We start from the raw sequence: 27810 nt of genomic DNA on the forward strand, positions 1-27810 counted from the left end.
AAAGAGGACGGGTCTTATTGTAAGTATTTAAAGTTATTTTGTTCTCCTATGATCCATTATCCTCTTTTCTTATACTCTCTTCCTTAGCTTCGTATCTCAGTAGTTTGTACACACGTTATCAAATATGACAAGTCACTTGTAGAGGAGGTTATGCGTTGCTGTACTTGACTTGACCAATTGTCATGTACCTAGTGGAGACGCCATGTAAATTACATGTAAAATATGACATTACTCAAATAAGAGAAAATTGTTTAACAAAAAAATTGCTTCAGTTGGTACCACACAAACAAATTGAGTTATCAGTTGTGTTGTTAACTTTAATTTGAACAAACTTAATTTAATTAATTCTATTGACCAACAGTTTTTTAGTGTAACCTTTTTTCTTTCTGTTTTTATTGTTCTACAGATCAAATAAAAAGTTAATTTGATTATTTAGCTTTTTGTTGGGCGCTATTATGTGGATTTTTTTGTACCTTTTGATGGAAATTGTGGACTTGCCATTTTAAGTACTGTCAATATTCACAGAAATCAGTAATAATTACAACAATATAATGATGTACTGTGTGCCTCCCATGTCAAAATCAAATACTAATCAACACACATCCGCGTGAAGTGTATATACTGTAGATTTATAGGTATGTAGTGTGAAGGATGGAACGATCACTCACAACACACACAAGGTCTGAATAAGCCACCAATGGAAGTTTATAAGTAAAGACAGTTTAATTATGTCAAACACCCGAAGGTGTCTGTGTGTGATTGTGATTGTGTGTGTGATTGTGATTGTGTGTGTGTGTGTGTGTGCGTGTGTGCGTGTGCGTGTGCGTGTGCGTGTGCGTGTGCGTGTGTGTGTGTGTGTGTGTGTGTGTGTGTCATCCTGTCATCACGTGCATCCTCTGAGCTCTAAAAGAGACGTGTGAGGAAACTAGAGGAGACAGCCAGTCACCTCTTCTCCTCTCTTTCTGTCGCTCTGTCCATCCAGCGATCGCTTCACATTCTCTCAGTGACTGCAAGTCCTCGTGTTTCCCTCCTACTGTCTCTGTCTCCTGTGGGGAGGGCGTGATGGATCAGTGTCAGTCGGCTGTAACAGAGCCATCGCTCAACCTTCCTCTCCCTCTGCCTCCATCTGTCCATCCCCAACTATTGTCTCTGTCGCCATCCTCCTCCTCGCGCTTTTCTGCCCTCTTTCATCACTCGCATCCTTCTCTCTACCTTCTTCCTTTCGATGCTCTGGCCCGTTCCATCTTCCTCTCCTCATTCCTCCTTCCAGCCGCTGCCTCCATGTTTTCCTGTGGAGTGATGATTGCATTAGGTTGGTTTGGCTCCAGACTCCTGCCAGCCGCTTTCAACACTTCAGCGGATAATGACTGAAACTGGAGATGCCCTTTTCCGTGCAGTTAAAGGCACTAAAGGAATCTGTGCAGGGAGCAATGAAAAAGAGAACCTGCGTCCAGTCACAATACACACACACACACACACACACACACACACACACACACACACACACACACACACACACACACACACACACACACACACACACACACACACACACACACACACACGCACACACATGCACACATGCATCCACAATTGATGTGGTGTTGAGTTGAATTGAACTGATTTGATTATTCGGATTGCAAGGTAAAGGAATTGCAATCATCGCTCCATCAGATCCTCCTGGAAAAATAATCCTATTATCCTACTGGGTCTGAGTTTTTCAGCTACTGATAATGAGAAGAATGTACTGTAATCCCACAAATGTAATTGATTACATACTGAAAGTAAAACCTCACCAACAATCTACACAAATCAGACACACACACACACACACACACACACACACACACACACACACACACACACACACACACACACACAAGCACCAATACAGCAAGTGAGTGATGCCAGCAAATTTACAAGCAGGGCAATATTTCTGGAGGAGACTGTGCTTTGAGAGCAATCCAATTTTCTAATAGGAAATGAGATTTATTTTGACTGATGCACATTACCCATCACAGCAGCCGTCACCCAAAACAGCAAAATGATGGAGATGGAAGCTCAGTAGCAGTTTGTATATCTCACATCTCATCACATTTTGTCAGTTCATTTATAGTTTTGTTGATCGGATGTCAAGCTTACCACAAGCATTGACAAGAACTATTCTCTCTCTTTCTCTTTCTCTCTGTGGCCCCCAGATGATCCTGTTTTCAGCGTGCTGTATCTGCGGGCTGATTGGTGGGATCCTCAACTTCCAGTTTGTTCGGGCGCTGAACAAACGGCCAGACTCGATGCACTCGATCCACCTGGCTGCCATGACTCTGGCCGGTCTGGGTAAACAAAAAATAACAATAACACAACACGACAAACCCCATGGTCGATGGCCATAAAACATAACTAGAAAGATCATATTTATGGGTGTATACATGCATGTCCTAGTTTTTAAACATGTTAACTTGTTTCCCTTCTGCGTTTTACGTGATACATTTTTTTTAATTTATAATATATTTTGAGCGAATTAAGCAGTCAGTGACATGGCTGAGTATTTCCACCTCAACACTTTAGTAAACAAATACCAGTCTGAATTTTTTTTTTTTTTATTCAAACAGCCAGGGCTTGTGATGTCACAAACCTAAGAAACCAATCCTGTTAACTTGTGGGTGGAGCTCAGCTGCAGGAAAAGGCTCCTGAGCTGCAGGTGAGGGAAGAAGGTGTAGAGTTGAATTTAATCTTAAGGCCATGAGTCGATTTTGTTTCATGACAAACCTTTAGAAATGTCATTTTGAGAAACAACAAAGAGTTTTAGAAGGTGTAATAAGAAGAGTGGTACTTTATTGGTTAAGATTAAAAAATGTTTTGACATGTCAGTACTTTAATTGTCACAAAACTGTTTCACATAATGAATTACAGTCACCCCAGCCCCACCTTTCCACTACTGATGGTCCATATAACTAAAATAACCAATAGGTAATTGCTACACAGAAAATCCAGGGCTTTATAGGGACTCAAGGGACAACTAGCTATTCCAGGTAGGTGAATCAACCTTGCATCAAACAACAGTCAGTTCCCCTTACCACAAAAAAACTATGAAACACTAAAGATGGGACAGTCCACCCTTCCAGTAAAATCCAGTTCTTTCACCAGCTGGTTTTCCTCTTCCTGTCTTTTCCAGGCATCTCATCATGTACCTTATCGACGTGGCTGACCTGTCGCCTTGCCAGCTCTGAGCAGCAGAGGATGTTTCTTGAGAGGGAGCACTCACTGCACCACTCGCACGAGATGACCGAGAAGGTAAGACAGCATAGCAGCAACAATTGAAACGGCTGCAACTAGAGCGCATACCTCCACCATGGCCCAACAGTCCACTTATGAAACCATATTTGAATTCAGTAGATCCAGAGTTTTATTTTGATCTGCACCACTCATAAGTATTAGTCAACTAAACACTTCTGGGTTTTTTTTCATCAAGATCCATGAATTATTCTCTGAGAAATCAATGAAAATTTACAAAAACACTGTATCTCACAATGTTAAAGAAAGAAAATTGCCTGGATCTGCTCCCTGATCCGGATTTGCACCAAAATGTAATGGATTATTCCCTGACCAGCATTGCATCCTTCCACCAAGTTTTCACATATAGAAAACATAATCTCCTTGGCGAAGGTAACAATGGCGTGTATATCCAACGTAAGTTGTCAGTTGCATGTGAAGTTATCAAGTGTGCTCGCATGTTCCCCTTAACAGGAGATCCTGGACAACTCCAGCAACGGCATCCCTCAGATCTCCTACAACGGGCACACCGCAGCATCACCATGATGTCACCAAAGGGGTGAGGAATCAGTTGCTGTCAACAGACCAATGTAGCATGTACTTCCTTCTGATAGGACTGTACACAGCCCTGCAACATGCACAGCGACTTTATTCTGAGTGCAGGGAGTGAATCCAAGTCTCTCACCTCGGAAACCTGTTGTCTGCTCCAGCAGGAGGGAGGCGTCTGTGCTTCTGACTAATTATGTAAACGTGGGCTCAAACCTCTTCACTTCAACTCAAACCAAAGCCAGGACGGAGGGCTGTCGTTTGGGTGATGAATTCAGGTGGCAAGACTTCTGCGTGACATCGTCTGACCTCGAGGGTAATAAGCAGGAGGAGATTTTATCAAATCAGATGCCTCAAAGTGATGAGCACAAACCACGCATGCAGCTGATCCACTTGTTCTAAAGAGCTACTGCTGTTTCATTCTCAACGCCCTTATCGTCCGTCTTGTTATGGGTTCATGGAATGCAAATGTTGAGATAGCCTCCAGTAAAGTGTATCTTCTGATAATGGAATGCTTTGGCATGAAAATACAGTGAAGCCCAATGTACTGTACTGTATATCTATGTTTGTATATCAGGCATCTAGTCATATCTATAAATGAGACATATTTTTATAAATGCTTCTTATAAAAAATGAATTCAAATAAAGTAAGATAAATCAGAGTCTATATTGTTGGAATTTTATTTTGTTTTAGTTTTTTTTAAGTTTAATTTACAAAAACACACTTAGCAGCAAGATGAGTTTTCCATGATCTAAAATATGTTGATGTGTTTGTGAGGTGTTGCGAGTGTATTGCCACATTATAATAGTACAATCATCAATAAACCCCCAAAATGTTTTTCAATAGATACATGTATTTAATCTTAAAAATCAATTACAGTATCGTGCATTGACAACCTGCAGCACTGCACAGTCAACATGATCAATGTGGGGCAGGATTTATGAAGCCACTGTTCCCCTGTGGGACTACAGTTAAACACAGGGACGGCTCCAGCTCTGCTCTGGGTTCACACGGTCATCGTAAAGTTAAGCGATGAGGTAAATCTCTTTAAAGCACCTCTCAAAGCCGGAGGTACAAAGTGCCTCAAAAAGCAAAAGGAGAAGTAGCAATTAAATTGAAAAATACAATCACACACACTCACATGCACACACTTACAGATGAGGCCGCGTATGAGAAGGTGTACACTTACGAAGATGTGCAGTCAACCATATGCTGCCTCATTATGGTGTTTGTCGACTTCAGAAAGGACAGTGTGTTTGTGTGTGTGTGTGTGTCCTTGTGTGTGTCTTAACCATTAACTAGGGCCCACAGCAGCAGAAGCCAGAGGGAGCACCTGCTGACTAGGAAACCATGTCACCATTTATCACCGTGACAACAGACAGGAGTGGGCCATGGCACACCAGAGAGCTCAATATCTGCACTGTGTGTGTGTGTGGGTGTGTGTGTGTGTGTGTGTGTGTGTGTGTGTGTGTGTGTGTGTGCGCATGCGCCGGTGGTGAAATGCTGAATCATGTGACCTCCTGTAGTGTTGCTCTGTCAGAAAACAGCGACACTAGATATCTATATATGTGTGTGTGTGTGTGTGTGTGTGTGTGTGTGTGTGTGTGTGTGTGTGGTGCGTGTGTGTGTTCATGTGTACTGTAGTTGCACCAATTGACACCTAAGGTCACCTTAATGATCTTAATGCAGGTATGAACAGGATACAGAATCAATGAACGCCTCCTTACAGTTGAACAGTTTGACAGTGCAGTCACCACACAAAGGGCATGTAGGATGATTTTGACACTGGGCCCCTTTTTTCAAGACTGGATTTAAAATCAAATGATAAAGCAGAACCCACCTTAAAATCGTTGCTCTGAGGTAAGACAGGTTATAACAAGACACATATCCTCATATATGGTAAATACAAGTCTGAACCATTGATGTACTTCTAGACTGTTTCCTTCTCTTGAAACTTTTTCTCTACAAAGAGAGAAACAATTTTACCTTAAACTTTTCTTTAGATGTCGAGTGTGGCATCTATGCTGCAAAACATTAGGTAACTTTTGAACTGTGTATATGTGTTCTTTTGTCCCGAGATATGAGAAGAGCCGGTCTCGGTTTGGTTCAACAAGTATTTATTCAGAAGCAATGAAAAGGTACAGCATAGCTATGGGCACTCAATACACAGCCTCTGCTTTCTAGTAGCACGGGGTAGTCAAGAGTCGCCCCGAACGGACGACGGGTGCAATACTTATAATAGTAGGTAGAACTTCATTGGTCAATAACGAGGGGGAGTCACCGTGGCTTAGCCCTGGCTCTCCCTTGCTGGTGCACAGGCATGGTCCCAGCCTCTTGGCACTGGAATCCACCAATGATGAGGAGCCGCTCCCAGGTTCGCCCCTCCTTTGATAGTAGCTGGGCAAATCTTCACATTCTGACAGTGTTTGGTTTTGTGTTTTACAAACAAGCTTTGACCCGGCTGAAGCTTTGTGAGTCTTCAGTAGTTTTGCAGATACGGTGTTTGTTGTTCATTGGAGTGAGAAACCTTGTGTTCCTGCTTTATCGGCTGTATGTTCTGTGTGCGTAAGCAGACAACGCCTTTCCTATCTGCCCTTCAGCTTGATTTCTTTCTAAGGCATAGGTCACAGCTTTTTATGAGCACAGTGCATTCATGTATGTGTGATGTTGATTAAAGCTAAAGGAATACTGTAATATATATAAAGGTTTAGGTCTGAGAACAAGTTTAAGTACAAACATGATGCGCGTAAAATCGATCCTTTTCGGGGCTATAGTGTCTAATTATATTATTAAAATCCTAACAGTATTAGAGTTAAGAAATTATATCTAAATGTGACATTCGCAGCTTTTTTGAGGCAATTAGACTTTTTATTCTAATTCTATTTATTTCTGGCTTTATTTAGGTTTTCAAAGTGAGAGGCAGGCCTTGGAGCTCCAAACTGAAGCGAATGGAAGTACATTCAAAGTATATTACATTAGTTTTGGGGGGAACTTTACTGTTTTCCTGAGTCAGAAACTAACAAGGCCTTGAGACAGATATTTCTTATGTATCTGGTATAGTCTAATGTTATATCAAGCAGCTATATGGCAACTTTTTTAAAACTTTGTATGAGGGAAAATACTGGTAAGTGTTCAGTGTGTGGTTACATTTAGTGTAACTAAATATAATGCAATATAAAAGAAATAGGCACAAGCCCTTTAGAAATAGTGAACATTTATATTTGTTCTACATATTTGTTCTATATTTCTATTTCTTGATATCACTTCACCCAAGTACTGCATGCTACTTGTTTGGTGTGTTTCTGCTGCTGTAACATTGCATATTTCCCCATTGCAGGACTAATTAATGATTTCTTAATCTTAATCTTAATGAGAATTGATTAGAAGAAACAGTTTAACACAGATACAATTTTTTTCCCATTACAATGATTCTATTTTTTGTATAACAATATTAAGAAAATCAGATTAAATCTAAAAAAAAAATGAATTGCATGAGTCAATTACTCTATTACTTTATGACTCTCACTGTTGTAATTCCACCTCCTCCCCAGCAGGTGTCCCCCTAAAAAACGGTCTCATGTTTAACATCCTCAAGGCGGAAGTCGCTCGTTGTTGGGCTTCCGGTCTTGTGAACTAGCATGGCGAACCTCGAGCATGTTGAGGTCGACCCAAAACATGAGAAAATGTCTAGTGAGGTCCCCGTCGCCGGTGACCAGGTCCGACCGAGCGAACCGGACAGGGACGCGGCCCCGTGCACGATCCCGTCGTTCGCAGCCGCCTCCGAGCTGCTGTCTGCGCCGTACTCGTGTCTGGTGATGAACACGCACCGGAGACACGTCGCGCTGCCGCCCATGTACCTGCAGAAGAAGAGGACGGGTATCCGGGGCGAGCTGGAGGCCGAGCTGCTCAAGTTCTCCCAGAGGTACGAGCTCTCACCACAGGAGGAGGAACCACGTGTTAGTTTTATACAGCTGTGTCGCCAGCTTCACTCAACAGCCTGTGTGTACAAACTTTAACAGATTTACATAAAGAGAATATACACTTCTATGCTCAAACTGTCCAGTTATATTACTGCATCTAGTGGTGCCTTTATAGTGCTACCATAGATACAAACAATTAAAGGTTCAGTGTGGAGAATGTATTGACTTCTAGTGGTGATGTTGCGTATTGCAGCTGAATACCCCTCACCTCACCCTCCTTCCAAACATGAAAGAGAACCTGTGGTGGCCTTTTAGTTTTCATAAAAACTCAAAATGTGTTTAGTTTGTCCAGTCTGGGCTACTGTAAAAAAAAAACATGGCAGCAAGTATTTAAATACAAAGGGCCCATTCTATGGTAAAGAAAACTACAATTCGTACAATTTAGATGATCACACACTACTGAAAACATCAATGGCATTATTTTATATTCAATTTCTGCCGATAGATTCCCTTCAACTAAGTCTTACACACTAGATCGTTAAGGGAACAGAATAAGAAGTACAATATTTGCCCCTGTACCGATTTGAAGTGTGAAGTACAGTTAAACTGAATTTAAGAACAGTTAGACAGAATGGTTTTAAATTTCGTCTCGCAGTTATATGTTCAAAATGCTCAGAAAGTAGTGAAATGAACACTGAATTTATTATTAGTGTTGTAGTATTGCTTATTATTGTTGTTATTCCCTCTCGCATACACACAGCCTGCCCTGCTCCCATCCTCAATGAATAAATGGGCCGTGTTTAGAAGGTTGTAAATTGGAGGTTTCATCGCGTTGCAATATATCAATTCCTTGGACAATTATATGATATTTGCAGATATAACAAAATCTGCAACAATATCATTTGATTCGATGCGATCCTGGGCCCTGCAATCGATTCGAAACGATACCATCTGCCCATTTAAGACAATCGGTTATATTCATATCAAGTCACAGAAAGCAGCAAAAATATTCTTTGACATCGTAATGGAGTCTTGACTTTAACTCCAGTTAAATGAAATATGTGTTGCTTATTTTGCTGCATTTCATGGTATCTGTGGCTAGAGCCTTTCTCTATTTGTACTGTCTCCCTCTCTGCTCCACCTTCACTTTTCTTTTGTCCGTGGCTGTCCATTTCGCAGGGCGTCTCATCTAAAACGATAAGTACAGAGAAGTGGGTACAGTTTCTGTGTGCGTCGCTGAGGGTTGCCGCAAGTGTGATGACGATTTTTTTTTTTTTGCGTTCGCCTCCTGCTTGCGTGCCTACAGTGGTTGAGAGGCCCGTCAACTGTTACCGGCAGTAGCCAGGCCATAATAGCCACCAGACCACCGGGACTTTTTCTGGGCGTTAAATTGACGTAGGTTGGCTTATCACAAGCCATCCACCTTTTTCTGACATGGCGCGCAATGCATGCAGGTAGCGATCACCTGGAGGCAAAAGAACACAAACAGGTCTGTCTCATTCGACACTGAATGACATACCTGCACTTGTCATTGTGTACAAAATGGTTTTCACCCACCAATTGCAAATGATCTGTAATTATGACACTAAAGCTGTGTCATGTCATGTTACACTGAGTCAAACTATTTTTAACTTGTACAACCTGTCCTATTTGTCTCTTGCAGTCTGAAAGGAGTCCCTTTAGCTTATGACAACATCAGGATAGTGGGGCAGCACGGAGACATCTATGACGACAGCAGCTACATCCACATGGACATAGAGGCCAATTTTATCGTGTTCCAACCTACAAAAGGGCAGAAATTGCTGGTGAGGTTTAATTTATTTACAGAACGTTGTCATCCAGAGTAACACACGGTGCTTCTAGGTGCGGGCACATGGCAACAGTCATGGATTTGGGGAATTTATTGTAACTCAAGAAATAATACACTGGCACATTGTATATTTTTTAATGGTTTATGTTACTTTTATGTCTTGTAAGACATTGTCAACCCCTCACAACAACATAAACCAAACATTTCATTACTTGCCCATCTGTGATGTGAGTATCATACTTTATTTCCACTGTTTGTTTTTCCAGGGTAAGGTCAATAAACTCAGTGTAAGCCACGTTGGCTGCCTGGTGCATGACTGTTTCAACGCCAGCATTCCCAAACCAAACCTGGTCGCTATGGAAACCTGGAGGGATGCGGGGCCAAGGATCGGAGCTGATTTGGAGTTTGAAGTGACTGCACTCGATGCTGATACTGCAGGGGTGCTGCTGATCAGAGGGCGGCTGGACAGAACCAGGTAAATGGCCTGTAGCGGTGGTTGGAGGAGGGGGCTCATGGCAAAAGAAATCTGTGAACTATTCACACCTTTACAATGTCAATTTACAGGTTTTTGTTGCATCAGTTGAGTTTCTGTAACACTTTGTGATTGATTTTTGTGTTTTGTCTTTGTGTCCAAGGGTCCAAGAGCTGATGGCTATGGGTGAGAGCTCAGAGTCGGGCCTCCCTGCAGACCAGGCAGACACAGCAGACACTGAAACAAACCCTGAAACCACAGAGGCATCTCCTGAAAACACCCCCAAGAAAAAGAAGAAAAAGAAAAAAGACAAAGTCAGAGAAGAGGAGTCAGAAGGAGAGGTGACACCATCCTGCCAACAGGACAGCGTCACAACACCAGAGCTTAATGGAATGACACATGAGGCAAACGGCAACGAAGTGGGTGACAAAAAGAAGAAGAAAAAGAAGAAGGAGAAACGTCTGAAAGAAGAAGAAGAAGAGGAGGGTGGTGAGCTCTGTCCCGTGCACGGGAGCGACTCCAGCGGCTATATCAGTGACAAGCCAAGCAAAAAGAGGAAACATGAAACTGGTAGTGAGGTAACATCAGGAGTTAGTGAATTACCTGAACCACCAAAATCAAAAAAGAGGAAAAACAAAATTGAACAGTTAAGAATCTGAAAACAGATTGTGTTCTGTTTGGAAATCGGGTGTGAAAAAATCTGTCGATACTGATTATGTTAATGCCAGTGGAATATAATGATGTGCCTTATAGTGAGCAAGATTTTTGAAGCATGTTGGGCTCTTCTAAGCTCCTGTAAAATGGGTCAGGCTGGCAGTCTGGAGTATTTCTACAGCTTCATTTTGTAGCTTCTGTCCCAGTGACACTTACTGGGTTGTGATTCCTGTCTGCTGCCAGATGGGGGCGCAAAACTGCTTCGTTCATCCACACTGGGACACAAACCCAGGAGTGAAACCTTCAAGCTTCATGTGCAACAAGAGCAGGTTTTTTCCAAATGGGAAAAAATGTACAACCAAGACACAAACCAAACTCAATTGAAGAAATGAGTTGTCTTTGCCTCTGAAGTCATTGGTAGCACTGTCTTTATGAAAGCTGCGAGAAGAGGAAATAACATTTTACCTCCCATTGTTCACAATATTCAGTCTGAATCACAGTTTGCATCTTACACTGCAATAATGAATCGTGTCCAGTGCTGCACCAGGTTCCTTTAGTGTTGCATTGTCAGGTATCACAGGGTGTGTTGTCTTTATTTTGACAGAGAACCAGAAGAAATGGAAATTAAGTATTAAAATTTCTTCCAAATTAAAGATCCATATATTTTGACATGATGGCATTGCTTCTATTTTTTTTTCCTCAGTGATTTGAAATACTCGTACATTGAATGAACCTGTGGAATCCTAAATTGCAAGCATCAAGTCTTATTAACAACAGGATTTCTTGTTTTTCGTGGCAGATTAACTCCCACAGTAGAAGGTGTCAAGTGATAAAGTGCTGAGAGACGGCCTAAAGATATTTGTGTTTTCTTTACCCCCCCCCCCCAAACACACACACACACACACACAGACACACACCCCTGCCTTCCAGTGGGGAGCTTTATTAGCTGTGAGGTGCTAAGAGTTGGAGAGCTTATCAGGAGCTGCCTAAAGAGGCCGGATAAGGAACCGCAATTAACTGGACTCATGTTCATCCATCACACCTGATTGTGTGTCATCGACATGAGCCGTCTCTTCACTTTGTATCTGTTTTTATTTTGTAAATTTGCTCTCCCTTATGCTAACCTGAGACAGCTATAGAAAGATATAAAAAGCTTAAGTGACGGTCACTGTAATTTGTCCTCCCATCACCTCCCTCTGCCTTTATCGCTCATTTTCTCGGGTTTGGCTCCGTCCCTCGTTCACCCCTCCTGCACCTACCAGTGTGAATGCTGATTCAGCATCCACGCTATTGTTTTCCTGCATCTTTACGCGCTAACTATTCTCTTACATTCTTCAACTGATTTCTTCAATAATCTTCTACACTTTAATAACGGGTATCTTTAGGAAGCTTCTAAGATGCGTGTTACTGCTTGTCAACTCCCATGGCATTAGCCTTTATGCCAATCCCTCTTCTATTAGTCGAGAAGAGAGCGATCTTCCAAAGTTAGGCGTTTGTATTTTTGGAGCCTACCGTCTTTAGTGAAAAAGGACGTGATCACACCAAGCCCGTTGTCTTCGTCAATGCTGCCTTTGACAAAGGAGCCGCCACAGGTGGACATTACCTTTTTCATCCACCCAGTTAACTGAGAAGACGGAGTGTGAAGCTGTGAGCAGCCTGAGAGGAGCCAAGGAGCCCATCAGCTGTGGGACTGAAACCTGGAAAGGTTTCAGTCTCAGTTCAAGCTGAAGGACCTGATTCTGGAAACAGAAGAGATGTTACAGGAAGTTGTTGGCTTTTCGAGAGGGCAATGCTTAGACCCCACACTGCTGGACTGTAGGCCGACATGTGCAGCTGCCTCTCAACAGTGAGTCTTATACTCATACTATATACTTATACTCTCATTCTTTTCACTTAACTTTGCACCTTTATGTTTTTCTGCATGTTCGTGCTTTGATTTGATCAAATTATGCGTTCATTTTGAGTTTGAGTAGAGGAACAAAAAATCAGCACACACTTTGCATTTTGTGTTTGTTCTAAAAAGCGTTTCTATGCATTGTAGTGCAAGTATCACAATGTTTTTTTTAAGTATCTGAGAAGTATTTGGCTTGATACAGTTTCCCTAGGTTTTTCTTCTTTTCAGGTCCAGGTCCCATCCTCAGCTGACCCATCAACCCCTGTCAGCTTCAGAATGCTGCTTGTTAGAAACTGTCAGGCAGAATATAGAAAAAACTTTGTATTTTGAAAAGAAGGAGAGATACCTGGAGCCAGTCGAGGATGTAGGAGTTCTTGATCTACTGAGAGAACGGTGCATTAACGCCAAACCTTCAGTGAGACTGTTATGCACAGCTGCATAAAAAGACTCCTTCAGAACAAAGATGGACCACCCCTCAAGTGTTCCCTCTTCCAAATCAACCACCTCGATCTGGAGTGGGTCTCATCCCCAAGGGGTAATGAACTCCCACTTTGAGCAAATGGAGTTCACTGCAAAGGAAAGGAAAAGATTTTCCTTTTGTTTAAAAACACAGTAGCATGCTCAGGAGTGACCAGCTGCAGAGATCCTCAGGCCGAGGGTCCAGCTTTAAACTGGGAAGAAAGACGAAAGACAGCCACAGCCAATCAACAGAAAGACTGGCCCCACTTGCTCTCCTCCTATCAGTCACAGATGATGACATGGATACGCTCGACGGAGGTTAGTGTAGCATAACAGACAGGTGGAGGCTGATGTAATTTCCAGATAAGTGAAACACCCATTGAGTATATTTCCAATTTTAATTTCATTAAGGAAGAGCTCAACAAATTATATAAAAAAGTAATAATCTAGTATTGACTAAGTTATAATGTAATAATCAAAATTTGATTTTACAATGAGTGTCTATGGGAGGCTTTTGTACAGTGTACAGTGGGTGACATCACGCCCTGATCAATTTCAGTATTCACAACTGAAGCATCGCAGTAACTCACCATCCATACTTCATTTTCAGCAGCAAATGCATTTTCTGCTTTATCTCATCGTCCCTCCCACCACTCCCTCGCACTGACTCCTCCCCCTTCCCCTCCACCCTGCTCTCCCTCTCCTCCTGCTCCTCCTCCTACTTGTCGGCCTGATTTATAGGAGGCGGTGTGCAGTTCACACACATTCCACTTCTGACAACACCCCACCACCACCCCCGCCACTGAACTCTCATATCTAGGCACGGTCGTTCATCTTCATGATCCGCGGACGGAGAGAAGAGGAGGGAGGGTTAGAGTGATGAGACAATAAGCGAAGTGTTGTTTCTGTTGAGCAGGCCAAACTTTTCAAATCTTTTCATACACCTCTGTCTGTATCTTGCTGCTTTGATGGGAGTGGTCTCTTTAGTGTGTGTGTGTGTGTGTGTGTGTGTGTGTGTGTGTAGGTCCCTATCTCCTGTGTCAAAGTTTCCAGGCCTGCATGGTGGCTCCTACATGAAAGAGCTCATGGAGACTTTATGGAGAACAAGCGGCGCCCTGATGTGGAGCTCCGTGCTCAGGACACAACACAAAGACCTGTGCCACACACTCACTGGCCCCGCTCGCTACTTCACTCATGCAGACACGCTACACCACATCCACATCCCACAATCCGCAAATCCCCATCCTCGCACACCCCCGTTGGCCAGGCCTAATTAGTTATGTGGTCGGCGCTCCGCTCCATCCCAGAGCCCCAAATGGCACCAGGTCATAAAAACCCCTTAAGTGTTCCACCAGTCAGAGCCGTGCAACTGTGGCCGTATATCGTCCAACACAGTCCAGGCCAGACTGAGTTGTATCAAAGTCCATCTCTCACAGGCCGGCCGACGTCCATGAAATCCCTTTATGGCGTTTTCAAAGGCATTTCTGAGAGATTTTTGGCACTTGGCTTTGCATCTCTGTTTTTTATTCTCCCTCAGGTAGGCAAATAGCCCACGCTCGCACAAAGACAGACAGACTCAAGAGTTAAACTCTTTCCCAAGGGATCACTGTCTGCACACACCCGTATACAAGCGCACATACACACACACTATTAACCCCAAAAGTAAACATTACTTGTGGTTGGTGAGCTGGATTCCCATAGTTTGTTTCCTTGGCACCCGACACCCACCTTTCTGTCCTCAGTAGCCCCGGCGACGACAGACGGGTGTTTCCTGTGACAGCGTTTTGCTCGAGGGAATTTTGTTTCAATCTTCATGTGTGTGTGTCTAATTTCACACATTTATTATTTCATGGATTCCTCAGGGAGTCATCAGTGAATGTGTTAATGATACATCGGATAGAAATAAGATCAGATATTAGAGGATCAGGTTACTTCCGACTAAGTCCAATGACCAACAGGAGATTTGATGACCTGACCTTTTCTTCTCTGCATGTGCGTATGTGTCACATTCTACATGTGGACAGAGGTATAAAATAAAGTATCAAAAATAAAAGTCATTTTATTTATTAAGTAATTAGTGATATTAAAATGTTTTGATCAAATTAAGCTATACTACATTAAAATGTAATTATTAATTTCAAGCTATCTCTTCTCACTGTCAACAAGTGATTTTTTGTTTACTCATAAATAAATGTTCAAACCATCTGTATGAAATACATCCATAATATTTGTACAACTAAAATAATATGAGGCCTATCAAAGAGCCTTGAGGAACCCCGCATTTAAACTTCACAAATATTGAATGACATTCATTCATATGACCATTTTGTTATGTATGCTCAGGGTAGCTATGAATGAATGAATGAATGATATTGTGTGACCTCTCTACTAGGTTTTTCTAACTTCTTGTCAACTGTGCTCTAAAGTAATAAGAACACAGTCCATGGTATATCCCTATTTTTCTGCGGGAGTTAATATTTTTCCACCAACTCCACTGTCCCTACGTAAGCAAATTTGAATGCTCATTCATATTGAATGTTTATAAAAGAGTCACCAATGCGTTTATTAAAAAACACGAGTAAAAATGAACAGTATGCTTTTTGGACTTTTCTGAATCTGATATACATTCATTATGTGTGTTTTCTCAATCATAACAAATAACATTGCATCTCATTTTCCATGAGTGTGCTTGTGTGTTTGTGTGTGTGTGTGTGTCTGCGCGCGTCCTGGTCAGCCAGCCCAGTCAGATTAATAGGGCTCAGCGTAATCAGAAGGTAATGGGAGGCTCATAGGCGTCTAGACAGTGTTCAGACAAAACCGTAACTCCTACACTCCAACACTGAGGAAATGTGGCAGGGAAAAGAAAAAAGATTCTTAATTTTTATCTAACTATTCATAGTTATTATGATAGTAACATCATCTGAAGAGACAACAAGAATGAGGCCAAACCTTATTAACATGGAGATTAATGTTAAGTGTTCGCTGTGATTTACAGTAGAACAAGTAAATGTAAAAAAAAAAAAAATGTCATCACTCCCTACCTTTTGCATATAAATCGAGAAGAAAATAGAAATGTGGAGAGGAGCATTGAGGGGTGGGGTAAGGAGAGGAACACACACAGCATATCATCAGACTCTCAGCCACAACCTCCCCAAACCACAGAAAAATAAATAAGCCAAGAGGAAAAAGAAAAAACTTCTGGGTCTGGAAAAAATGATCTCATGTTTAGTCACATGTCTTTACAGGACAATACCCAGGACACAGCTAAACATTTTATGATAATAACTTTATGACAACCTTGTCAAACTGCCGAGCGAGGCCGCGGATGCTCGTGTTGGAAAGAGGTTGAGATAGAGAGAAAGAAAAAGAAAATAGAGGGAGAGATGAGAAGAAAGTAAAACGTGGGTGGCCAATACTCATGATGATGTGTGTATTAGAGCTGATTGCTGGAAAAGCACTTGTAAAGTCATCGACAAGAAGATGAAAGAAACCCCCCTGTTCAGTGAACCATCCGCTGACTCTCCAGGGAGGCTAATTTCAATTACCAAAGATTTCCAATATGTTTACCATCAAAAGAAAAACACAGCGATCCTGCAGCCAGTTTAAAGATCCAGGCTTTTGATTCGCATGAAGGGTCTTTGATATAAACGGACGAGGAAAATGTCGTCATGAAAATCTGGAAACCACTTCTTGACAAGTGGGCGTCAACTCAACAGAGGTGAACTGACTCATACACCTCAGGTGCTTGATAAGGGAGCTGATAAGCTTCCATCCTGATGTATCACATTCATTTTGTGTGTTTGATATTTTTGTCATGCTTTTTATTTTTCTTCTTTTTTCCCCATTTAACATTTACAAAATGTTAATTATATTAAATTCAGTTTTTGTTTGACACTTGTTTTGCAGTAAAATATATGCTCCTCAATCCTTGTCCATTGTTTTAACAGGACATTTCATTATCTTGCCTCTATATGAGTGCTGCATAATAATGTAATAATGTATAAATTAAAAAATCTAATTAGAAATTTTGAAATAAAGAGAGATCAAAGCTTTAGACTGCAGCATTCACTGAGGGCAACTCATGCTGAAATAGATGTAGAAAGATGCAGCAAATTTCCTAAGAATTAAGTGTTGACATAATCAGTTCAGCATTGGAATTAAAACCACGTGCAACTATAAAGCTTCTGTATTTTTTGCACTTGCAGCAATAAATCCTATAACAATTACACTTTACATTGTCTCCTATTGGAGTGGCATTTTTCTCATTCTTCCAAAACAGCACCTCTTTGACTGTTATTGCTTCACTTCCATTTCATAGCTGTAGATGCAGATGTTCGCACGTTCTTTACATCATAAGCCAGAACTTGCAAAGAACTGGAACTGGAAATCAAGTCAGTTTTTCATTTACGGGTAGCGTTGAGGAAATGTTAAGGCCATTTGAATAGCTTACAGTGTAGTCCATTTAATGATGAGGAAAGTAGTGACTTTTATTAGTTATAACTTTCAGGGTAGTTCATAAAATGTATTATATGGTTGAGGGAAACGGATCCAGCTTACTTCTGGTGTCCAAAGCTTTCAACTTTCTTCAGCAGATGGAGTCAAGGTTCGCCCGTAAAACTCAGTACGGAATTTGGTTTTACAGATCGTAACAACTGTCTGTGTGCAACGATGGGAATCTTCACAGGAAGGCCACAAAATATAGTTGAATTCTCTGGAAACTGAGATGAACTTGTGTTGGGATGCATTTTTGTCAATCACGAGTGAAGAAGTATTGACACATTTATTTTCATGCTCTTTGGCACCATGAACTGTTAATATTGCATCATATTCATATTTATATGGTCCTCGCAGGATTAAGTTTGATCCAAACCAAGACAAACAATAAGGCTCAGGATTACAAGAGGAGGAAATTTATTGGGGCGCTATTAGATGGTGTGAGGCTGCTGATGCAGGCGTCCTTCCAGCGCTGTCTAATGGAGCTGGGGAGTTAAACATTCAGTCATTCAAAAGTTTTTCTTTGCTGTTATTGTGAGAATTATCAATGTTTTTCTTCAGCGTCGTCCATATTTTTCCAACTCGCATTTGTTCCCAAGCTATTCTGGCACCACGGTGAGAAGAAAAAAAAGTCTGATCCTTCTGGAACAGTCGTGTGTAAACATATTTTCACTAAAATTATCTTGGTGTAAAAAGAGGAACAAACGCCGACTTAACAGATTAGGACTTACCCAAACAAACGCAGACACTTGCAGTCAGACGGCATGAGGATAATCGTGCCGTGCTGAAGTGTTTCAAGCATGTCACTCCAATCTTCATCTTCATCAACATCATCATCCTCATCAAAGAGTTGTATCTCTTTCCCACGCAAATCATGCATCTCCGAATACACCACAGCTGAGAATACGACCCTTAAAACAAATGAAACACGGCACCCTTAAAATACACAGTAAAGACTGGGTGACCTTCTTTCAGAAAATAAACACAGACATTACTCAGACAGATATGGGGGATGGGGAGGGGGGGAGTCGAGGCAAGGTGCTGACATGGGTGAAGGTGGATGGGGCGGGGGGGAGCATGCCATGCTATGTGACTTTTAAGTGCAGCGGTGGAGAGTGGGAGCTAAGAGGCTGGATTAAGAGGAGGAGAGTAAAAAGGAGTAGCTGAGGGCACGCAGCGGTTTGGAGGAAGAGGGGGAGGAGAGGCGAGTGAGGAGATATATGATGTGGTATTGGGGTTTATCCAACCTCAACACGCACGCACATGCACATACATGCATGCATGGGCCCTACCTCTTTGCTGGCCACCCAGCTGTGTAAACACCCCACAACTGAGCACAGGCCCCAAGTGTGCCAAGCCAATCAGAGGGCAGGACGCATGAGGAAGGGTGGTACGAGCAAGCCAATGAGCCAGCTTCTGGGTGCGGGGGGGGGGGGGGAGATGGAAAGAAACACAGAGAGAGGCAGGGTGACACAATGAAGGAGAGGCAGACAGGTCAGGAGTTAAACTCATCTCCCGTACTCCCACTGTCTCCCACTCTCTGCCTATGCCCCCCCTTCAAATTCAAACTCTATATATAAAAATAATACAGAATTTATATGTTGTGTATATTCTCTCTGTCTATGCTGTCAGGTTGCAATGACATCAACTTATTTTCTCTCACCAAAAAGTAAAGAACGCTTTTTCCACACCAGCTACGGAAAAGAGCAAGTGGATGTATCATGTCTGTTCAATCAGAGAGTGGAGAAAACAAGCAGTAGAGGTGTGGAAAGAACTCAGCAAGGAAGGAAAACAGAGAATAGAGAAGGAGACAGCTTCAAGGAGAGCAAAAGAGAGAAGGAGAATGAGAGAAAGGTGTCTCGTTTCAGATTTACAGCGGCAGTGGGAGAGATTTGGCCGTGTTCTTACAGCACACTGAGGACAGAGCTGGAGGAGGAGGAGGAGGAGGAGGAAGACAGATTTACATGGTGAGAACAGCTCTGGCTGCTCTGGAGCAGCACACTGGTCTCCAGTGATCTCTATATTAAAAACCAACTTTGGTGAAATAACAAAATTCTTACCTATCACATACTTTTTTTTGTACATCCTCATGTGAAATCAGGATGTTCAAAACACAGGAATCCAAGTCTTTTCTTCCCAGGTCTTCTATTCAAATGTTACGGTGGTATTGTGATGATGTATGGACCTGACATCCAGAAGGGATTCGGTGTCAAGAGGGTCTTTGTGATGTAACATTGTGCTCATACAACTTGTGAACTGAGGTGCCAGGCTACATTTCGTGGATTCACTCTGGAGAAATGACAAATTGAAGCTAATTTGTATATTTTTAGTGTAAACAAATGCTTGATTGAAATTTTTTATTTTTCTCAGCCACATTATCTGGTTATCTACCAGTGGTCTGTTGGCCAATCACTTTGGTCTTGTCTAAAATATGTCAACAGTTTGGGATTCCAATGAAATTGTATGGACCCCCAACTTTAACCTCACTCTACCAGCAGGTCTAAAACATTTAAAATGTCTTAGAACCATACGGCATAACATTTTCAAAAGAAGTTCATGGTTCCCAGAGGATGAATCCTCTCTAGTTTGGTGGTCCTCTGACTTTTCCTTTAGCACCACCAAGAGGTTATCATTTGTGATTTGGAATGATATGTCGATAATGTGAAGCACACATTCACGTCTCCCTCAGGGTGAACTTTTCGCAAAAGTCGGCCTACGTCCTCACAGATTCTTTGATCACAAAGGAGGAAAATCATTGTAACTGCTGAGTGGAGCATCCAGACCTCTTGATAGGGTTTAACACTGAAGTTGTATCATTCAAACCTTCACCGTTTACCTCCACAAACATTTAGCCACATCACATACTATCGTTAATTTCATTCTGCATAACCTCTAATAACAGAGCAGAGCAGGAACTGTGACATTATGAGCGTCTATCCTCTGTGATTCCACTCGGACAAAACAGGGACAACCCCCTGTATGTGTGTGTGTGTGTGTGTGTGTGTGTGGGTGTGTGTGTGTGTGTGTGTGTGTGTGTGTGTGTGTGTGTGTGTGTGTGTGTGTGTGTGTGTGTGTGTGTGTGTGTGTGTGTGTGTTTGTATGCCTCTTTTGGGGTTTTACTCCTTATTTAAGACCAATATTTACCCAGCAGCCCCAGGGTGAGATTACCTCATATTCTCCCGCCCAGCTGTGCTTTCTCAATGTTTCCACGACAACCGGCGGAATGTCCCATCATGTTTATCTGCCCGCCAGGGAAACTGAGGAGGAAGAAGCGGCGAAGCGAGATGGAGAGGATACACTTAAGTTGGGAGTGTGTGTACGAGACAGACACAAACTCTTGTGTGTATGCAGTGATCACACAGGAATGCAAAAGGAACTTCAGTTTGTGTGTGTGATGTGAGCAGGAAGTTGATCAAGCCTTCTACCAGGCAACTGTAGTTCTGTTTCTATTTACTTTCTATTGATGATATTTAATTGTAATTTGTGGCAACACTTTATATAAACTGCCCCAATTTACACCATTTATAAACAATATACAGCCACATAATTAACGGTTTATATCACACTACAGTGTCATAAACACATATTATGACATTTTAAATGTCGTTAGTTCATTAATGTCTCCTGTGTCCAATCCATAACTAAGAAAGAAAGAAGAAAGAAGAAATATCATCCTGTGGGATTATTATAATATAATCTTATTACCCATGTATAATTTGTTAATGTACTAATGTGTTAGATGCTTCATATGAGTTGTAATTAATAAAAGCCATTTGCTTATAGCCACATTATATTGATAGCTGCTTTGGTTTACAGGGTTTTGGGTGAGTGGTAGGTGTTAAACTGACAGTAATTTAATTTGCTCTGTGCTATTCCGACAATGACAATTCAAAATATAAACTATTGTATTTCAAATGTTGTGTAAAACTGTAGAATGGGGTGATTACATTTAACTACAATCTTACATAATAACAAAAAGCCAATCAATAACGTCAATATGACTATTCAGTCGCCTCACAGTCCATGATAAAGATGTATTCAGAGACTTTACCCGTGATAAAATTAAGTGACTTGTCGACCAAGCTGATCACAGCACATCAGCAAACCCCTGGGAATCTCCAGAGAGGCTGCTGGGATCAAATGTAACCTCTGACCTCCCAGAGAGGAGAAACCAAAGGAGGGTTCCTCTGGGATCAGTCACTCACTGTATCTTAAGTTTACTCCAGGGAAGCTGAAAGTTAGAATTTTTCATTTGGTACAATACGTCATCATGAGTAGGCTTTAAAAACCGCCGGCGCTGCTGAATTCAGCAACTTTTACAACAGAACACTCTCCTCCTTTAACCACAAAAGTTGAGCTGCCCTCAAGTAAACTGTTTAACCCAAAAGCACCTAAAACTCATGAGATAAAAACATTCTGTTCTGGACAGTTCCTGTGTATGAAACTTAACCTTTCCTGCTGCCTATTCAGTCATTAAGTAAATCAGTGTTTGTTTTCCCAGTCAAAGTGCCCGATTTAAGTGTAATAGAATAACTCTACTGGGTTATGTAAACAAAGGAAATTCTGTTTGGCAAGTCACATGTGGAATTTGTGTCTCTCTACACAACCTCAGCTGTAAATGAAATATTTCAAATAATGTGTCCAAGAGGAATACCCACACTGCAGACATCTGCCAGTGTTTTTGGACAAACTAGATCTGCAAGTGTTTCTTTGTGGTTCAGTCGTGGCCAATCACAGCTGAGATGTACACAGGGTATTATTTTCAACCAAAAATGACCTCTTACATCAGAGTATGTGAAGTGACCGGCGATATTTTGTATCAATTTTTGTTGGTGTTCAGGAAAGAGTGAACTATTAATCTCAAAGAACCGTTTTATGTTTCTTTGAGGCACGAAACATGTCGCTTCAAATAACATAAACAAAAAATGCTCAAAATTCATTACATACAAAGTATTAAAAGTTTCAGTCACTGTGTTCGTCCATCTGGGAATTAACAGAAGTGCCGAGACTTAGAGGCTTTCTGTCACTGTACTGTTCAGGATGTGGGACATAATGGTTTCTGCAACAACATATCTCAACACATATTAGACTTTAGTCTAAAGAGATAAATAATAAGTATAATAGACACTCTTCTGTGTATATTGGACTAGACCCATGTGTATTTGTATTTGTATATGTTTGTGTTATTTATGCCGTTTATATTCAGGGTTGTTCTTATATCAATTTACCCTCGGATTTACCTTTATATAAATCTTTATGTTAAATTCATTGGATATGTAAGATCATGTTGTAACCCATTGCAAAGGAATCTGTGAACCTAAGGGGAAAAAAGTGGAAGAGGATACGAGAAATAACCAAATAAAGTTTATTTTCTTTTTTTTTAAAGGTTCATAAAGTCTCAATCAAACAGATCAGACTCAGCTTCTATGATCTGTGCAACTATCATCTAAAAAATGTTTTAATTGTGCCACTGATGACCAAGCACTGCCTCAGTTCCAGGCTACACCTCCTCTCAACAGGCCCAGTGTGGACACTGTCTTTCCATGGTAACGGACAGTTGGGCTATTTGCTTTAATTTGCAACAGAAAAGCTTGTGGTGTATAGTGACTGTTAGGGAATGTTGTGTTTGGTCTTCCCCTGGCCCGTTTAAGTGGTAAAAGTGTCATTATTTAGCCTCTAAAGCAGAGGAGAGAGTGCAAACAAGACTGTATGACCCTCTGTCAAGAGCCTCCGTTCTTCAGAAGCTCATTAAGGGCCTCCAGGACAGCACATCAATTGGCAGGGCCCTCCACTTTCCTCTCGGCCTGTTTAAGCCTCTCTCCCCGGATTCAGCCCACTCATGGGCCGACTGATGGACAGAAATGGACTCTATCTAGCGCTGGAAGATGTCGCGCTGTGAAGTGGCACAGGCGACTTATTAAAACAGCAGGAAAGGGCCTTGGATTTGAGCCAAATAGGATCTCACCCTGTCGAGCTTTGTCCGGATTTGGATTCACTTTCTGAGATGCTGCTCCTGCTTCAGTCTCTGTGTCTGCTGAAGGACTTAAGTTCGTCCTGAAAGATTTGATTGGCGTCACTTCTTGCGCTTGACTGAGAAGCAGACGCATAAAAGTGACAGCAGTGAAATATTCTCTATGAGGCCGCAGTTGGAGGATGGATGTGGAGCTGCCAGGCCGCTTAGTGGACTCTGCGTTAATCAATTTTGTCAATGACATGAGCCTGATAGAGTTTCCGCAGAAGTTAGCTTTGGGACCAAAGCAGCAGGTGAATACTACCACACCCAGCCCGAGCAACCAGACGCGGCAGGGCGACTCGTCTTGGAGCCTGAGCCTGGAAAACGACGTGCGCACAGCGGAGCTCCGCGCCGAGCGTCTGGCGATGAGCCCGCCGAGGTACTACAGCCGCGGGGCGCACGACCACGCCGCGTCCAAACGCAGGAGGATCATCACCGTGGTGCAGCGCCACGCGGCCAACGTGCGGGAGAGAAAGCGGATGTACAGCCTGAACGAGGCGTTTGACGAGCTGAGGACGAAAGTTCCCACATTCGCGTACGAGAAGAGACTGTCCCGCATCGACACCCTGCGCCTCGCCATCGTCTACATCTCCTTCATGAGGGACCTGCTGGAGAACACATGACACTCAACAGGATGTTAAGTCCACGCCACGGACACTGCACCAGTCCGGGTTTGCCACTGACTTCAACATGGACACAAGTGAATGAACTGATCGCTTCTTAACATTCAATATTATCTCAATCTTATGCTGCAAATTTAAGAAAACACCTGAGACCTTTTTGACCTTTTGCAAAATGTAATATTATAATTCTATATGAAGAGTTATCTGTATATCAGTGGCCACATATCAATATATTAAATTATTAGACTGAAACAAGCTGAGTAGTCTTTTTCCAAACATTCAACATTCCATAATATATATATGTTGCTTAGAAATAAACGTATCTTATTGCAATGTATGTGTTCCTTGCTAGGAAAAATAAACTGAGTTCAGACTCATTTTGACTGAATATATAAGATTACAATGGCCGATCATACAACTATCACATAGATCCATTTGTTTGGTTGTGTAAACGGATGAGGAAAAAGCAAGAGGGAGGTGTGCATGTCAGGTGTGTTTCCAGCACCTTGGAGAGCGACACGGCTGCTCGCCTCACCTGATCCATCAGACGCACAATGAACGTGTGTGTGTGTGTGTGTGAGACAGTCTTTACCACGAGAGAAAATCTTCCCCCTAAATGAGGAAGATTTAAAAGCGTTATCTGATTAAAATGAAGTGCATTTGAAAATCGAGGGTTCGTGGCACACCGCTGGATATTGTCTTTGACACTGAGGTGTGAATTGAGTCAGTGATAAGAGGAGAGAGGTGGGACAAGCGGGGTAACATGTCCCTGAGTGTTGAACCAGTTAGATCAGGGAGATTTAGGCCCGATAGGAGCTTGCGGTGGTGTCTCCTTTTAAAATGAGAGCTGCTGTTACCCTCATCCCGTGTGCGTCATCCTCACGCTTATTCTAACCATCTCCAGTTGCTCTTCTTTCAGCCACAGTTTTCTGGTATTCCTGCTTGATTTTTGACACTATATAGACTTTATCACTGTATAGGCCCTAGAGCTGGGTGGTCATGTGTTGCGCGTTTGGGCTCCATATGAACCCGCAACTCTTTCTCTCTCATCCCTCCCCCTCTCCATCTTTATCACCTCCAGTGTTTGCATTGCGCTCCGGCCGTCCACCGCCTTTCTGCGTCCCGCTGTGCGCACGGATCCGCCCTGAGAGCTCCCTGGGACGGCCAGTCTTTTAAACCTGAGCCGCGGTGTCGAGATCCCTGCGTGAGTCAGACCCATTTAAGCGCATACCTCGACGCGGGGCTGCTGACGGGAAAATAAACACCTTCGGCCTGCGTATACGAGCGGAGGCCTCCCGCTGTGTCAACCTCCTGTGTTTCAGTAGGACTGATATTTTTCACCACTGCTCCCAAGCAGGGCCCAGACTAGAAAAAAAGAAGCCCGACAACAGACATTAGGCCTGTGGGGGAATTTCTGGTCTCAGTGTCTCAAAAAAGCAAATTCAGTGAACATGGAGACGGTGTAATCTCTTATCCACTTTCGTTTTACAGACTTTTATAAGTATAATCTGTTAAATTCACAGTAAATTCAAGACAACAAAATGCATTTGAGGCAGTAATAAATCGGGGTGTGGTAGAGGGAAAGAATTCATCCCTAATTCTTTCGGCCTTTGCACAAATCTACACCTACGATTCAATAACACCGCCCAGACTACACCCCCTCTCCTCAATCCTGTGTAAAAACGAGTCTGTCTTAAACTCTATTCCTAATATTATAGCTAGACCTCTCCTTCTCCCTAAGTATTATGTTACACTCCTCCACCCAATCACAGCGCTCCCCAAAATCCTCCTGCCTGCTCCTATAAGAGCCCCGATCGTCCCAGTCTGGCAGCCACCTCTCCCTCTCTCCGTGGCGCACGAGATTTACCGTAACACCAGCCCACAGCCACTGCAGGCAGCGCTCCTCATTACCTGTCCTGTTTGTTGATGTTGTAACCAGCTCAGGAGATCCGGGTCAGGGGCTATAACGGTCCTCCAGTCCACAGACAAGTTTTTTTGAAAAACAAAGACAATGCGGGAAGAGGACTCCTCCCCGATGGACAGTGCGGGGAACAGCGAGGAGGAGACCGACCTTCATCTTCCGCGGAGAGGCGCGAGGAAGCGGCGGGCGGCACGGAGGAGCGTAGACGCGGAGGAGGAGGAGGAGGGGGACGCGGAGAGCCAGAGCCCGGGCCGCGGTAAGAAGAGGTGCAGGAAGAGCTGTGAGGGCGGAGGAGGCAGCGCCGGGAGCGGTGGCAGCGAGGCCAGCAGCAGCCCCGAGGGCTCCTTCGAAGACCTCCATACGCAGCGCGTAATGGCCAACGTCCGCGAGCGGCAACGGACACAGTCTCTCAACGAGGCGTTCACGTCGCTACGGAAGATCATCCCCACGCTGCCGTCGGACAAACTCAGCAAGATCCAGACGCTGAAGCTCGCAGCCCGGTACATCGACTTCCTGTGCCAAGTCCTGCAGAGCGACGAGCTGGACGCGCGGGGAACCAGCTGCAGCTACGTGGCGCACGAACGCCTGAGCTATGCGTTCTCGGTCTGGAGGATGGGGGGCGCGTGGTCCCTGTCTACTGCGTCCCACTAGCAGAGCTGCTGTGGATGGGACAGCAAGGTAGGGTTACCTGCTTTCACGTCGTCCTTCATCTTGCGGGGAGACAAACTGTGCCAAAATGGTCTCACATGCGCATTTTACGCACAATACCCAGATGGAAAATCAATGCGATAGGCGATAATTCTAATGTTCTGGCAGATGTACCTTTGCAATATTCGTATGGAATTCCCACAAACCGCTCGACAATGTATTAGGCCCGTTTGTTTTGAAATAGATGTGGGCCTCCACAAAGGCTATCAACTCAAATTACGCAATTTTTTTGTATAGGAACAACATGATTTCACCATCTACCTTAAAATTTGAATCTCACACATTAAAACATAGTTGTTTTTTTACAACTTGTATGTAAAGTTGTGGTGGAAGGGTTACAGAGTAAATATGCTGTAAGATGTATGCCTATTTTACATCCCTGTATTGTCACAATCTATTGGTTGGATTTGTTTTCTGAATCAAATGTCTATTTTTCCAACAGATTATCCAGACTGAGGAACTGGTGGATCAGACCAACCCTTCAGATAGACTGACACAGGCCAACTACTGCAGCTGAGGCCCTGGCACTGCAGCCACTGTACTTCAGGCCTGAGAGGAGAGCAGGCTTCTCACACTTCCCTTCGCATGGACTGTTATGTTTGCGAAGGAGCACTTAGGACAGACAGGATGGATATGAAGAAAGAAGAGAGACCACTGCGACTAGATGAATGTTGTAAAAAAACAAACAAAATGAGCTCTGAGGAACTGCTCTGTCTTGAAACATGAGTGAAAAATGACAATTCAGTCCACATTCTTTGTGACAGTGTTTCAGAGCAGATGAAGTATTTTGTATTTATTTTTATACACAGGTTCAAAATTCCTTTCCCCCCCTTCTCAAATAAAAGTTATTTATTTATTTTGTTATCAGAGAATGCTGAACGCTGAATGGATCTGCGCATTTTGAGTTTTGTAAATATTTGGTAATATCTTGAATAAAAAATAATGAAGGTATCATTTGTTCCCCTAAGTTGTCTGGATTTTTATTAGACTTCATCTTTAAACACCATCAGCTGAAGTGTGAGTGT

At 42.8% G+C, this 27810-nt stretch overlaps 4 protein-coding genes and 1 long non-coding RNA gene across 6 annotated transcripts in view; 4 read left to right on the plus strand and 1 right to left on the minus strand.

The window, feature by feature from the left end:
- LOC117770519 (transmembrane protein 196) overlaps positions 1–3960 on the plus strand; it is a 6578-nt gene extending 2618 nt beyond the window's left edge. Inside the window, exons 2-5 of the mRNA XM_034600056.1 lie at positions 1–19; positions 2199–2334; positions 3173–3291; positions 3745–3960. The exon at positions 1–19 is cut by the window's left edge and continues 38 nt beyond it. Coding sequence (XP_034455947.1) covers positions 1–19; positions 2199–2334; positions 3173–3291; positions 3745–3816 — 346 coding nt within the window. The 3' untranslated portion in view covers positions 3817–3960. The remainder of the gene's footprint in view (positions 20–2198; positions 2335–3172; positions 3292–3744) is intronic.
- A 3454-nt stretch (positions 3961–7414) lies between these two features.
- Positions 7415–11342, plus strand: polr1f (RNA polymerase I subunit F). The gene is made up of 4 exons (XM_034600054.1): positions 7415–7739; positions 9401–9542; positions 9814–10022; positions 10183–11342. Exons 1-4 carry the CDS (start codon positions 7456–7458, stop codon positions 10676–10678), a joined length of 1131 nt encoding a protein of 376 aa, XP_034455945.1. The 5' UTR covers positions 7415–7455; the 3' UTR covers positions 10679–11342.
- Positions 11343–17059: 5717 nt separating this feature from the next.
- LOC117770521 lies at positions 17060–26191 on the minus strand. 2 transcript variants are annotated; one of them, XR_004615404.1, is made up of 4 exons: positions 26068–26191; positions 20689–20761; positions 18813–18933; positions 17060–18431 (listed from the first exon to the last, which is right to left on the minus strand). It is a non-coding gene; the product is annotated as an uncharacterized LOC117770521 (long non-coding RNA). The 2 variants fall into 2 exon arrangements; XR_004615403.1 differs by having other exon boundaries at positions 18813–18936.
- On the plus strand, positions 23312–24308 carry LOC117770520 (fer3-like protein). The gene has a single exon (XM_034600057.1). It carries the CDS (start codon positions 23674–23676, stop codon positions 24154–24156), a length of 483 nt encoding a protein of 160 aa, XP_034455948.1. The 5' UTR covers positions 23312–23673; the 3' UTR covers positions 24157–24308.
- On the plus strand, positions 26004–27736 carry twist1a (twist family bHLH transcription factor 1a). The gene is made up of 2 exons (XM_034600055.1): positions 26004–26755; positions 27228–27736. Exon 1 carries the CDS (start codon positions 26168–26170, stop codon positions 26726–26728), a length of 561 nt encoding a protein of 186 aa, XP_034455946.1. The 5' UTR covers positions 26004–26167; the 3' UTR covers positions 26729–26755; positions 27228–27736.
- Positions 27737–27810: the final 74 nt, after the last annotated feature.

The sequence above is a fragment of the Hippoglossus hippoglossus genome, chromosome 11 (assembly GCF_009819705.1).
Source record: "Hippoglossus hippoglossus isolate fHipHip1 chromosome 11, fHipHip1.pri, whole genome shotgun sequence".
NCBI classification, from domain to species: domain Eukaryota; kingdom Metazoa; phylum Chordata; class Actinopteri; order Pleuronectiformes; family Pleuronectidae; genus Hippoglossus; species Hippoglossus hippoglossus.